The sequence below is a fragment of the Oncorhynchus gorbuscha genome, linkage group LG01, assembly GCF_021184085.1.
Source record: "Oncorhynchus gorbuscha isolate QuinsamMale2020 ecotype Even-year linkage group LG01, OgorEven_v1.0, whole genome shotgun sequence".
NCBI classification, from domain to species: domain Eukaryota; kingdom Metazoa; phylum Chordata; class Actinopteri; order Salmoniformes; family Salmonidae; genus Oncorhynchus; species Oncorhynchus gorbuscha.
Window position 1 is genome coordinate 106,770,187 of NC_060173.1, and position 13,586 is coordinate 106,783,772.

At 44.8% G+C, this 13,586-nt stretch overlaps 1 protein-coding gene across 3 annotated transcripts in view; it reads right to left on the reverse strand.

The window, feature by feature from the left end:
* LOC124048432 (tyrosine-protein phosphatase non-receptor type 4-like) overlaps positions 1-13,586 on the reverse strand; it is a 110,379-nt gene that overhangs the window by 73,418 nt on the left and 23,375 nt on the right. For 2 of the 3 annotated variants that reach the window (XM_046369217.1, XM_046369234.1), the window contains exon 2: positions 1,929-2,083. In XM_046369217.1, the coding sequence (XP_046225173.1) occupies positions 1,929-2,066 (138 nt within the window). In that variant the 5' untranslated portion in view covers positions 2,067-2,083. Of the gene's footprint in view, positions 1-1,928; positions 2,084-2,500; positions 2,552-13,586 lie in introns of all 3 variants that reach the window. The other variant, XM_046369227.1, reaches the window with a different exon arrangement.

Sequence of the window (13,586 nt, forward strand, 5' to 3'; positions counted from 1 at the left end):
AGTACCGGATCGATAAGCAGCATCAGTAAGAGTAGGAATACCGTTCAAATCTTAACGATACCCATCCCTACTCTGAACACTGATTTTTTGGCACCCAGTGTGTGTGTGTAGCTAGAAAGACGTGCCTGTGAGCGAGTATATACTTGAATGGACAGCCCTAAGGGAAGCTACTATGTGAGAAAGAATGTCAGGCATTTCACAGTGAGGAGAGCTTAGGCTGTAGCCCTGGCCTCAACCCCCACCACCCTGCAGAGGACGGAAGGAACGGATGGGGGACATTTACATCTTAGATTTGCAACATGTTGTGGTGTTACAGTCCTGGGTATCTTCTAGGAGAAATATAGCCCTGAAAGATCTACGACCCAAAGAGGAGTGTTGAACAACAGGGCTGCAGTAAATCCAACTGATTCCAAGAGCTATTCTGGGACATGGCCATGTAGCGCTTTCGACATAGTTAAGAGTAACAGCCCGTGACAATGGATCAGGAGGAACATACAGTGCTTTCAGAAAGTAATCACACACCTTTTGCCACATTCTGTTGTGTTACAAAGTAGGATTAAACTAGATTTCATGTTGTTGTGTTACAAAGTAGGATTAAACTAGATTTCATGTTGTTGTGTTACAAAGTGGGATTAAACTAGATTTCATGTTGCTGTGTTACAAAGTAGGATTAAACTAGATTTCATGTTGCTGTGTTACAAAGTAGGATTAAACTAGATTTCATGTTGCTGTGTTACAAAGTAGGATTAAACTAGATTTCATGTTGTTGTGTTACAAAGTAGGATTAAACTAGATTTCATGTTGTTGTGTTACAAAGTGGGATTAAACTAGATTTCATGTTGTTGTGTCACAAAGTAGGATTAAACTAGATTTCTCATTTTTTGTCAACAATCAACAACAACAAAAAATACTCTTAATGTTAAGTGGAAGAAAAATTCTACCATTTGTAAAACATAATAATAATTTAAAAAACAATATTATATTGAATAGAATAACAATATTGTATTCAACCCTCAGAGTCAATACATGTTAAATAACCTTTGCCAGCGATTACAGCAGTGAGTCTTTCTGGGTAAATCTCTAAAATCTTTGCACACCTGGATTGTACAATAACAGCATTACACTGTATTCAGGACAAAGTTAAATCTGCCACATTTCTTTGCAGTATTACTTTAGTTCCTTATTGCAAACAGGATGCATGTTTGTATATTTTTATTCTGTAAAAGCTTCCTTCTTTTCACTCTATCAATTACAGTAGTATTGTGGAGTAACTACAATGTAGTTGATCCATCCTCAGTTGTCCTTTCACAGCCATTAAACTCGGTTTTAAAGTCATCATTGGCCTCAGTGAAATCCCGGAGCGGTTTCCTTCCTCTCTGGCAACATTTTTAGTGACTGGGTGATACACCATCCAAAGTGTAATTAATAACTTCACCATGCTCAAAAGGATATTCAATGTCTGTTTATTTATTTTTTTACTAATCTATCAATAGGTGCCCTTCTTTGCGAGGCATAGGAAAACCTCCCTGGTCTTTGTAGTTGCATCTGTGTTTGAAATGTACTGCTCAACTGAAGAACCTTACAGATAATTGTATGGGGTACAGAGATGAGGGACTCATAACAAATCACATTAAACACTGTTATTGCACACAGAGTGAGTGCATGCAACTTATTATGTGACTAGTTAAGCAAATTTGTACTCATATTATACTCGTATTGTACTCGTATTTGCCATAACTAAGGGGTTGAATATTTATTGACTCAAGACTAGGGCTGTGGCGGTCACGAAATTGTCAGCTGGTGATTGTCAAGCAAATAACTGTCGGTCTCATGGTAATTTACCGTTAATTAACATAAACACATTTAGCATCTCATGGCTTCCACACATATACACTTTTTAAAATGGCTTGTTTTGTTGTGATACTTACATTAACTTTGAAGGCTTGGACAGTGTTGTCCAAGAGAAGAATGTTGCAGCCAACCTCAGTGTGCTGCCTGTCGCGTGCCAGCTCTGATGCCCGGACATTGTAAGATCTGCCAGCTGGCAACTGGAAGCGTGTGGTCATTACGGTCCAACCAGGGTCTGCAACACAGAAAGGAAGCTGACCGTAACAACCTGGCCAATGACAGATCTCTGTAGAGATGATGTGTCAAATCTTTTCAAGTCAGTCTGGCAACGCTCATACAGAATAACGGTTCTGATATGTATTCTTCTGGAAATTAAACATGTACAGGAGTTAAAAGGCCCATTGCAGTCCTAAACATGATTTTTCTGTGTTCTATATGTATTTCTACACTGAGGTGGGAATAACACAAGGCAGTAAATTAGTCAAAAGACCAATAAGAGAGAAAATGCCAAAACACTCTGCCAATAGCTGCTAGTTTTCAGGTTTCCCCTCCCAACTGGACACAAAATTCTTGCAATAAAATTGTCCTTTGCAAAGAAGCTATTTTTATTTTGCCCTTTTTAATTGAAAACAACTCACATTAAGGTACTTACATTGCTACCCACAAATGATTTGATTTTGAGATCAAAACGGCATCATTGGACCTTTAAAAGGGCAGAAAGCTGTAGGTCAGAATCAAACCAAATGTTATTTGTCACATGCTCTGAATTACAACAGGTGAAATACAACCTTACAGTGAAATGCTGACTCACAAGCCCTTAACCAACAATGCAGTGAGAAGAAAATATGGGCCAATGTGCGGCCCTATGGGACTCCCAATCACGGCCAGATGGGATACAGCCTGGAGTTGAACCAGGGACTGTAGTAATGCCTCTTGCACTGAGATGCAGAGCCTTAGACCACTGCGCCACTCGGGAATCAAATTAACATGTGTACCTTGTTAAAAGTTCATTTCTGGAATTTCTTTCCTTCTTAATGCATTTGAGCCAATCAGTTGTGTTGTGACAAGGTAATGGTGGTATACAGAAGAGAGCCCTATTTGGTACAAGAGCAAGTCCATATTATGGCAAGAACAGCTCAGATAAGCAAAGAGAAACGACAGTCCATCATTACTTTAAGACATGAAGGTCAGTCAATCCAGGAACACTTCCAACATTTCAAGAACTTTGAAAGTTTCTTCAAGTGCAGTCGCAAAAACTATAAAGCGCTATGATGAAACTGGCTTTCATGAGGATCGCCACAGGAAAGGAAGACCCAGAGTTACCTCTGCTGCAGAGGATAAGTTCATTTGAAGGCTGCAGCCCAAATAAATACCTCAAGTTCAAGTAAAGACATCTCAACATCAACTGTTCAGAGGAGACTGCGTGAATCAGGCCTTCATGGTAGAATTGCTGCAAAGAAACCACTACTAAAGGACACAATAGAAAGAGACTTTCTTGGGACAAGAAACACGAGCAATGGAAATTAGACCATTGGAAATCTGTCCTTATTGGTACCTACCGCCATGTCTTTGTGAGACGCAGAGTAGGTGAACAGATTATCTCCACATGTGTGGTTCCCACCGTGAAGCATGGAGGAGGTGGTGTGATGGTGCTTTGCTGGTGACATTGATTTATTTAGAATTCAAGGCACACCTAACCAGCATGGCTACCACAGTATCCTGCAGCGGTACGCCATCCCATCTGGTTTTCGCTTAGTGGGACTATCATTTGTTTCTCAACAGGACAATCACCTAAAACACCTGCAGGCTGTGTAAGGGCTATTTCACCAAGAAGGAGAGTGATGGAGTGCTGCATCAGATGACCTGGCCTCCACAATCACCCGACCTCAATCCAATTGAGATGGTTTGGGATGAGTTGGACCGCAGAGTGAAGGAAAATAAGCCAACAAGTAAGTGCACAGCATATGTGGGAACTCTTTAAAGACTGTTGGAAAGCATTCCAGGTGAAGCAGGTTGAGAGAGTGTGCAAAGCTGTCATCAAGGCAAAGGGTGGCTACTTTGAAGAATCTCAAATATAAAATACATTTTGATTTGTTTAACACTTTTTTGGTTAATACATGATTCCATATGTGTTATTTTATAGTTTTGATGTCTTCACTACTATTCTACAATGTAGAAAATAGTAAAAAATAAAGAAAAACCCCTTGAATAAGTAGGTGTCTCCAAACTTTTGACTGGTACTGTATGTCCGCTTGTACTTGTTAATATTTATCTAGAATCCGCTAGTAATTTGCTAGCGTTTGTTAACATTATTTACAAGTATTTTTATCTTTGGAAAGAAATAACGCCCTTTGTGTGCACTGCCGGTGACACGTATACCCCGGTACGGTACAGGAACGGTAATTAAATCTGGATAACGGCCAAGCCTACAATACAGTACTATTGACATCAGCACTCAGCTAACAAACTTGTACATTCAGAAGGGGCAACAAGTGCTCCATCTGACAAGAATGAAAATTAAAATGGAGAGTACAGACAAACCTACATGCTGACTGGGGAGAAGATAATTCCATGTTAACTCCCTGATTGAATACACACACACATACACACACACACGTTGGTAAAGCCGTCTTCACAGCATCACCCCTCTCGGGATCGGCTACATTACCTAAGCTATGGAGGTCACGCCCCTTCAGTTTAAACCTGATGGATCCATATGGAAGGCTTTCTGTGCCTTTTTGAAGAGTTATCACAAAACATCCCAGGCCTCGCCAATGAAGAACGGCAGAAGATGGCCTGTGTGTGCAGAAGTGCTGAGTTGAACAGAGACATAGCAGGGGACCCCAGGGACTAATTCCAGCGTGCTGTGCAGAGTCACAGCAGTACTTATTCCATGAACACACACAGCCTTCTACCCTGCTGTACTTAGTCATTCTGGTAATGTAAACTCTCACACAAAGAGGTACAAGTAAACCAACTCGCCCATATTAAGAGCACATTGTCCATTCGTCCTACTACTCTGAGGTGTATTTAGCCTGTCATATGGAGGTTCTGAGAATTTTGTACACAAGACCAGCTACAGTACGTGGAAAGAGATAAGTGACTTAAGGCCTTGGGGATGACATATTACGGCTTACGAGTCACGCATATTGTATGGGATGAGCAGTATGTGATATGATACATATTGTATGGGATGAGCAGTATGTGATATGATACATATTGTATGGGGATGAGCAGTATGTGATATGATACATATTGTATGGGGATGAGCAGCATGTGATATGATACATATTGTATGGGGATGAGCAGCATGTGATATGATACATATTGTATGGGATGAGCAGCATGTGATATGATACATATTGTATGGGATGAGCAGTATGTGATACATATGTACATATGTGATATGATACTCGGGGGGATGAGCAAAGGTCATAGTCATATGCATCCTCCAAAATGATACATGACCATGTGACATGATACATATTGTATGGGATGAGCAAACCATAATAATATGGGCTCGGGTGGCAAAGGTCAAGTCATGCATCCTCCAAAACATGACCCGCCAAACCACGCTTTGTAACACCCGCCCGCTTAACTCAGAAGTCAGCCGGAGCAATGTGTTGTTCACCTGACAACCAGGGTCAGCCTGCAGGCGCCCTGCCCGCCACAAGGAGTCGCTAGATCGCAATGAGACAAGTAAAGCCCCCCCGGCCAAACCCTCCCCTAACCCGGAGGAGGCTGGGACAATTGTGCACCACCCTATGGGACTCCCGATCACAGCCAATTGTGATACAGCCCGGGATCGAACCCGGGTCTGTAGTGACACCTTTAGCACTACAATGCAGTGTCTTAGACCGCTTCGCCACTCGGGAGGCCCAAATGGTTTAATTTATAAATCTAAAGCTGTGTGTGTGTGTGTGTGTGTGTGTACTATGATGCTGTTCACTGATGCTCAACATGTGAGGCGCCACAGCTGAGGCCTGTCTTCTCCCATCCCAATGAGAGGAGGACAAAGCAAAGCCCAGTGAGTTGGCGCTCCGTCAGGCAACAGGAGGCCGGCCGCTCAGGCCTCTGCTCCCCTCCTCTCCCTCCCGGCAGGGAGAACGCTCTGGAAGCATACTTCCATCCAAACACTGGGCCTGGGCTCCCGTGTGTGTAGCAGGCCTCTGCTCCTCTCCTCTCCCTCCCGGCAGGGAGAACGCTCTGGAAGCATACTTCCATCCAAACACTGGGCCTGGGCTCCCGTGTGTGAAGCAGGCCTCTGCTCCCCTCCTCTCCCTCCCGGCAGGGAGAACGCTCTGGAAGCATACTTCCATCCAAACACTGGGCCTGGGCTTCCGTGTGTGTAGCAGGCCTCTGCTCCTCTCCTCTCCCTCCCGGCAGGGAGAACGCTCTGGAAGCGTACTTCCATCCAAACACTGGGCCTGGGCTCCCGTGTGTGAAGCAGGCCTCTGCTCCCCTCCTCTCCCTCCCGGCAGGGAGAACGCTCTGGAAGCATACTTCCATCCAAACACTGGGCCTGGGCTCCCGTGTGTGTAGCAGGCCTCTGCTCCCCTCCTCTCCCTCCCGGCAGGGAGAACGCTCTGGAAGCATACTTCCATCCAAACACTGGGCCTGGGCTCCCGTGTGTGTAGCAGGCCTCTGCTCCCCTCCTCTCCCTCCCGGCAGGGAGAACGCTCTGGAAGCGTACTTCCATCCAAACACTGGGCCTGGGCTCCCGTGTGTGTAGCAGGCCTCTGCTCCTCTCCCTCCCGGCAGGGAGAACGCTCCGGAAGCGTACTTCCAATCCAAAACACTGGACCTGGGCTCCCGTGTGTGTAGCAGGCCTCTGCTCCTCTCCTCTCCCTCCCGGCAGGGAGAACGCTCCGGAAGCGTACTTCCATCCAAAACACTGGACCTGGGCTCCCGTGTGTGTAGCAGGCCTCTTGACCCCAGTGCTTCCTTCACCGGTAGGCTCCTCCAGTGCACTCGGCTTATTACAAACACAGACAGCCCAGCAGCCTTTCTGTCTCCCATCCTCCCCCCTACGTACCAGTCCTTCCCCCTCACCCCTCTGCCTCGCTACTATCAACAGGATATTAGAAAAGCCTAGAAGAATCTCAGGAGATCTCTTTCCTGCTCCAGCAAGGTGCTGTAGTGCAGTTTACACTGGCCACAGAGAAACAGGTGATCAAATGCAGATTTAGAGAGGAGTGTCTTCATCTTCATGTGAGCTGATAGGGAAAGACGGCTGGTGAGCACTGCCAACAGAGCCCTGCATATTATTTTGTCTAAGTGAAGTAGATAGCTTTCACGAGGCACCTACTTGGCAAAGCACAGGGATCAGAAGCAGTGAGTCAATCATCAGACAGCAGCTACAGTAGAAAAGGAGGAGTCACTATGGGGAATCCCCACTGAGATCCACCCAGGTCGACAGCTAGCGTGTGACAACTCAGGCACAACAATACAACTAAGAACAGAGAGGCTTGTTTAGGGAAACAAAAACAGGAGACGACGGTTCATAGCTCGATCAGTAGAAGAAAAAGCACCACTACAGGTTTGCTGTACTAGTATCTAGGACATATAAATTGACAGAACACACAGAAGAGGGAAAAAAATAATGCTTATTTTTTTTAAGAGGGTGTGTTTAGGGGTTGTGGGTAGCTCAAATGACTCTGTACCTGTACCCCCCTGTATATTGCGCAACTATTGTCATTTACTGCTGCTCTTTAATTATTTGTTATTCTTATCTTTTACCCATTTTTAACCAACTGCATTGTTGGTTAAGGGCTTGTGAGTCAGCATTTCACTGTAAGGTTGTATTTCACCTGTTGTATTCAGAGCATGTGACAAATAACATTTGGTTTGATTCTGACCTACAGCTTTCTGCCCTTTTAAAGGTCCAATGATGCCGTTTTTATCTCAAAATCAAATCATTTCTGGGTAGCAATGTAAGTACCTTAATGTGATTTGTTTTCAATTAAAAAGGCCAAAATAAAAATAGCTTCTTTGCAAAGAACATTTATATTGCATGAATTTTGCTAAGTGTCCGGAAGTGGCCTGAGTTGGGAGGGGAAACCTGAAAACTAGCAGCTATTGGCAGAGTGTTTTGGCATTTTCTCTCTTATTGGTCTTTTGACTAATTTACTGCCTTGTGTTATTCCCACCTCAGTGTAGAAATACATATAAAACACAGAAAAATCATGTTTAGGACTGCAATGGGCCTTTTAACTCCTGTACATGTTTAATTTCCAGAAGAATACATATCAGAATCGTTATTCTGTATGAGCGTTGCCAGACTGACTTGAAAAGATTTGACACATCATCTCTACAGCGACCATGCCGTGTCTGTAGGGCAGCAATGCCTCAGTCTCTGTAAAGACACCCTCCATGTCCTAACTCTACCACAAACCTTCCTGGACGAGGCTGACACCCTCCATGTCCTAACTCTACCACAAACCTTCCTGGACGAGGCTGACACCCTCCATGTCCTAACTCTACCACAAACCTTCCTGGACGAGGCTGACACGCTCCATGTCCTAACTCTACCACAAACCTTCCTGGACGAGGCTGACACGCTCCATGTCCTAACTCTACCACAAACCTTCCTGGGCGAGGCTGACACGCTCTTCCCCTGGGCGAGGCTGACACGCTCTTCCCCTGGGCGAGGCTGACACGCTCTTCCCCTGGGCGAGGCTGACACGCTCTTCCCCTGGGCGAGGCTGACACGCTCTTCCCCTGGGCCCACGCCCTTCCCCTGGGCGAGGCTGACACGCCTTCCCCTGGGCGAGGCTGACACGCTCTTCCCCTGGGCGAGGCTGACACGCCCTTCCCCTGGGCGAGGCTGACACGCTCTTCCCCTGGGCGAGGCTGACACGCCCTTCCCCTGGGCGAGGCTGACACGCTCTTCCCCTGGGCGAGGCTGACACGCTCTTCCCCTGGGCGAGGCTGACACGCTCTTCCCCTGGGCGAGGCTGACACGCTGGGCGAGGCTGACACGCTCTTCCCCTGGGCGAGGCTGACACGCTCTTCCCCTGGGCGAGGCTGACACGCTCTTCCCCTGGGCGAGGCTGACACGCTCTTCCCCTGGGCGAGGCTGACACGCTCTTCCCCTGGACGAGGCTGACACGCTCTTCCCCTGGACGAGGCTGACACGCTCTTCCCCTGGACGCTGACACGCTTCCCCTGGAGGCTGAGGCTGACACGCTCTTCCCTGACACGCTCCTCCCCTGGACGAGGCTGACACGCTCCTCCCCTGGACGAGGCTGACACGCTCTCCCCTGGACCCTGACACGCTCCTCCCCTGGACGGCTGACACGCTCTTCCCCCCTGGAGGCTGAGGGACTGACACGCTCCTCCCCTGGGCCCTGACTGGACGAGGCTGACACGCTCCTCCCCTGCTGACACTCCCTGACACGCTGACGAGGCTGACACGCTCCTCCCCTGGACGAGGCTGACACGCTCCTCCCCTGGACGAGGCTGACACGCTCCTCCCCTGGACGAGGCTGACACGCTCCTCCCCTGGACGAGGCTGACACGCTCCTCCCCTGGACGAGGCTGACACGCTCCTCCCTGTCCAATACATGGACGAGACAACACAAACTCCAAGTCGCTGACACGCATATTATTATATTATCATTATTATTATATTATCTCCCATATTATTATTATTATTATATTATCATGGTATCATATTGAGGCTGTCCCACACGCCTCCTCCCTACTGAAGACCTGTCTAAAATGTCTCATTGCTGAAGACCTGTCTAAAATGTCTCATTGCGTCCTGAAGACCTGTCTAAAATGTCTCATTGGACTGAAGGCTGATTCATCTATGAGAATAAGGTCAGTGAAGAGACCAGATCCCAATAAATCAATGTGTTATTTACAGTTCTAGGCAAACTCTTGGACACACCTACTCATTCAAGGGTTTTTCTTTATTTTCACTCCCCACATTGTAGAATAATAGTGACGACATCAAAGCTATTAAATAACACACATGGAATCATGTAGTAAACAAAGAAAAGTGTTAAACAAATCAAAATACATTTTAAATGTGAGATTCTTCCCACCCTTTGCATTTTCCCACCAACTTCATGAGGTAGTCACCTGGCTGAACACGTTAAAAATTCATTTGTGGGATTTCCTCCCCTGGTGACAAGGTAAGGCTGACAAGACGTCCATATTGTGGCAAGAGCCTCCCAATCAATGTACTTTAAGACATGATGGCAATGAATCACGAACTCCTCCCTAAAAAACAATGGTATGAGGCTGTTTGTCATTTATTATCACTTGTCCCTGTGCCCCCATCCCCTGGGTCTTATTTGGTTCTTTCCCTCCTTCTATCCCTCTCTCTCCCCCCTCCCTCTCTCACTCTCTCGCTCTCTCTTCTCTCTAGGCTGACCCACGTTCCTCCCCTCCCTTCCCACACCTGTTCCCGATCCTTTCCCCTGATTAGAGCTGACACGCTCCTCCCCTGGATTGTGTATCGCCCTGTCCTGTCGTGTTTTTTTTGCCTTCATCAGCTGACACGCTCCTCCCCTGCAGTCTGTGGCGTTAGTCTAGCTGACACGCTCCTTTTGGGTCCTCTTTCACCTGCATGACAGAAGGAACCGACCAAGGAATGGACCGACTTCAGACGCTCCCTGCTGGCTGTAAACAGTTCCACCTGAAAGATCACTGAAGGATCACTGACTGATGTCTCTCACACAATGTCTGTCCAATACATATGTTAGGCTTATTCTGTAGGCTGATGTAAGCACCATTCAACACCAGCTGCACCAAAAATTGGAGAGATCACCGTTACGCTTCATTTAATCTGAGCAAAGAGATGGGTTAGATAAAGACTGAGCATACAAGCTGAAGAATGACAACACAAACTCCAAGTTATTCCATTGAGTTTCAATATGTTTCCTGCTCATTGATGTTTGAGGACCGTAGAACGACGGGTAGATCTTCGCTGTTGCACTATTGAGACCTGCAGCTGAACATGTTCACCAACCGCCTGTGCCTCTAACTGGACATTTTGTTAATTCATGTCATCATCATCTGTATCATATTATTATATTATCATTATTATTATATTATCATCACGTATCATATTATTATTATTATTATATTATCATTATTATCATCACGTATCATATTGAACGGAAACAAAAAATGTCCCATTGGCGTCTACTGAAGACCTGTCTAAAATGTCTCATTGGCGTCTACTGAAGACCTGTCTAAAATGTCTCATTGGCGTCTACTGAAGACCTGTCTAAAATGTCTCATTGGCGTCTACTGAAGACCTGTCTAAAATGTCTCATTGGCGTCTACTGAAGACCTGTCTAAAATGTCTCATTCATCTATGAGAATAAGGTCAGTGAAGAGACGATGACAGATCATAAAGCTACAATAAATCAATGTGTTATTTACAGTTCTAGTCAAACTCTTGGACACACCTACTCATTCAAGGGTTTTTCTTTATTTTCACTATTTTCCACATTGTAGAATAATAGTGACGACATCAAAGCTATTAAATAACACACATGGAATCATGTAGTAAACAAAGAAAAGTGTTAAACAAATCAAAATACATTTTAAATGTGAGATTCTTCAAATAGCCACCCTTTGCATTTTCTCCACCAACTTCATGAGGTAGTCACCTGGCATTTCAACTAACAGGTGTGCCTTGTTAAAAATTCATTTGTGGGATTTCTTTCTTTCTTAATGCATTTCAGCCAATCAGTTGTGTTGTGACAAGGTAAGGGTGGTATTCAGAAGAGGGCCCTATTTGGTACAAGACCAAGTCCATATTGTGGCAAGAGCAACTCAATTAAGCAAAGAGAAATGACAATCAATCAGTACTTTAAGACATGATGGTCAATCAATCCAACATTTCAAGAACTTCGAAAGTTTCTTCATGTGCAGTCTAAAAAACAATCAAGCAGTATGATGAAAATGTCTATCATGAGGACTGCCACAGGAAAGGAAGACCCAGAGTTACCTCTGCTGCAGAGGATAAGTTCATTAGAGTTACCAGACTCAGAAATCGCAGCCCAAATAAATGTTTCAGAGTTCAAGTAACAGACACATCTCAACATCAACTGTTCAGAGGAGACTGTGTGAATCAGTCCTTCATGGTTGAATTTCTACAAAGAAACCACTACTAAAGGACAACAATAATAAAAATATACTTGCTTGGGCCAAAAAACACAAGCAATGGACATTAGACCTGGTAGAAATCTGTCCTTTTTGGTCAGATGATTTTTGGTTCCAACTGCCTTTGTGAGACAAGCATGTGTGGTTCCACCGCTGAAGCATGGAGGAGGCAGTGTGATGGTGCTTTGCTGGTGACACTGTCTGTGATTTATTTAGAATTCAAGGCACACTTAACCAGCATGGCTACCACAGCATTCTGCAGCGATACGTCACCCCACCTGGTTTGCGCTTAGTGGGACTATCATTTGTTTTTCAACAAGACAATGACCAATGTGTTATTTCATAGTTTGATGTCTTCACTATTGTTCTACAATATCGAAAATATTACAAATAAAGAAAAACTCTTGAATGAGTAGGTATGTCCAAACTTTTGACTGGTATCTTAAATCAAAATCAAATCATATTGGGTCGCACACATTTAGCAGATGTTACTGCGGGTTTAGCGCAATGCTTGTGTTCCTAGCTAATATCTAACGCAAATCGAAAAAGTTAAATAATGCTATTCAGAAATATAGAAATATTAGCAATGCCAGCGCACGGACTATAAACACATAGGATAAAGTCATTATGAACAGTATATGGATAGAATATGTAGTTATATATATATAATATGTAGGATAGAATGGTATATGTACAGCAATAGCTAAATATGATAGGCCTTGACTAGAATAGAGTACATACGAAGTGGGTAAAACAGTATGTGAAAATTAGTGACCAGTGTCCCATGATTATATATACTGAATAAACATGTATAGGGATGGTCCCATGTTTCATGAGCTAAAATAAGAGATCCCAGATACACGGCAGGGTAGCCTAGTGGTTAGAGCGTTGGACTAGTAACCAAAAGGTTGCAAGTTCAAATCACCCACCTGACAAGGTACAAATCTATCGTTCTGCCCCTGAACAGGCAGTTAACCCACTGTTCCTAGGCCGTCATTGAAAATAAGAATTTGTTCTTAACTGACTTGACTAGTTAAATAAAAGGTCAAATAAATACACAAAAGCCTTATTTCTCAAACATTTTGGGAACACATTTTTTTTGCATTCCTGTTCGTGAGCATTTCTCCTTTGCTAAAATAATCCAGCCATCTGACAGGTGTGGCATATAAAGAAGCTGATTAAACAGTAGGATCATTACACAGGTGCACCTTGTGCTGGGAACAATTAAAGGAGTCACTGCAGATCCGTGTTCATTGTTGTGCCATTCATCCTCCGCCATCACCTTATGCTTCACCATGATAACGCAAGGTCAGCCCCACGTCACAAGGACCTGAACACAATTCCTGGAACCTGAAAATGTCCCAGTTCTTCCATGGCCTGCATACTGACTAGACATTCCACCCATTTAGCATATTTGGGATGCTCTGGATTGATGTTTACGACAGCGTGTTCCAGTTTCGGACAATATCCAGCAACTTCGCATAGAAGAAGAGTGCGACAACATTCTCCAGACCATAGTCGACAGCCTGTTCAACTCCATGTGAAGGAGATGTATCGCGCTGCATAAGGCAAATGGTGGTCACACCAGATACTGACTGGTTCTGATCCACGCC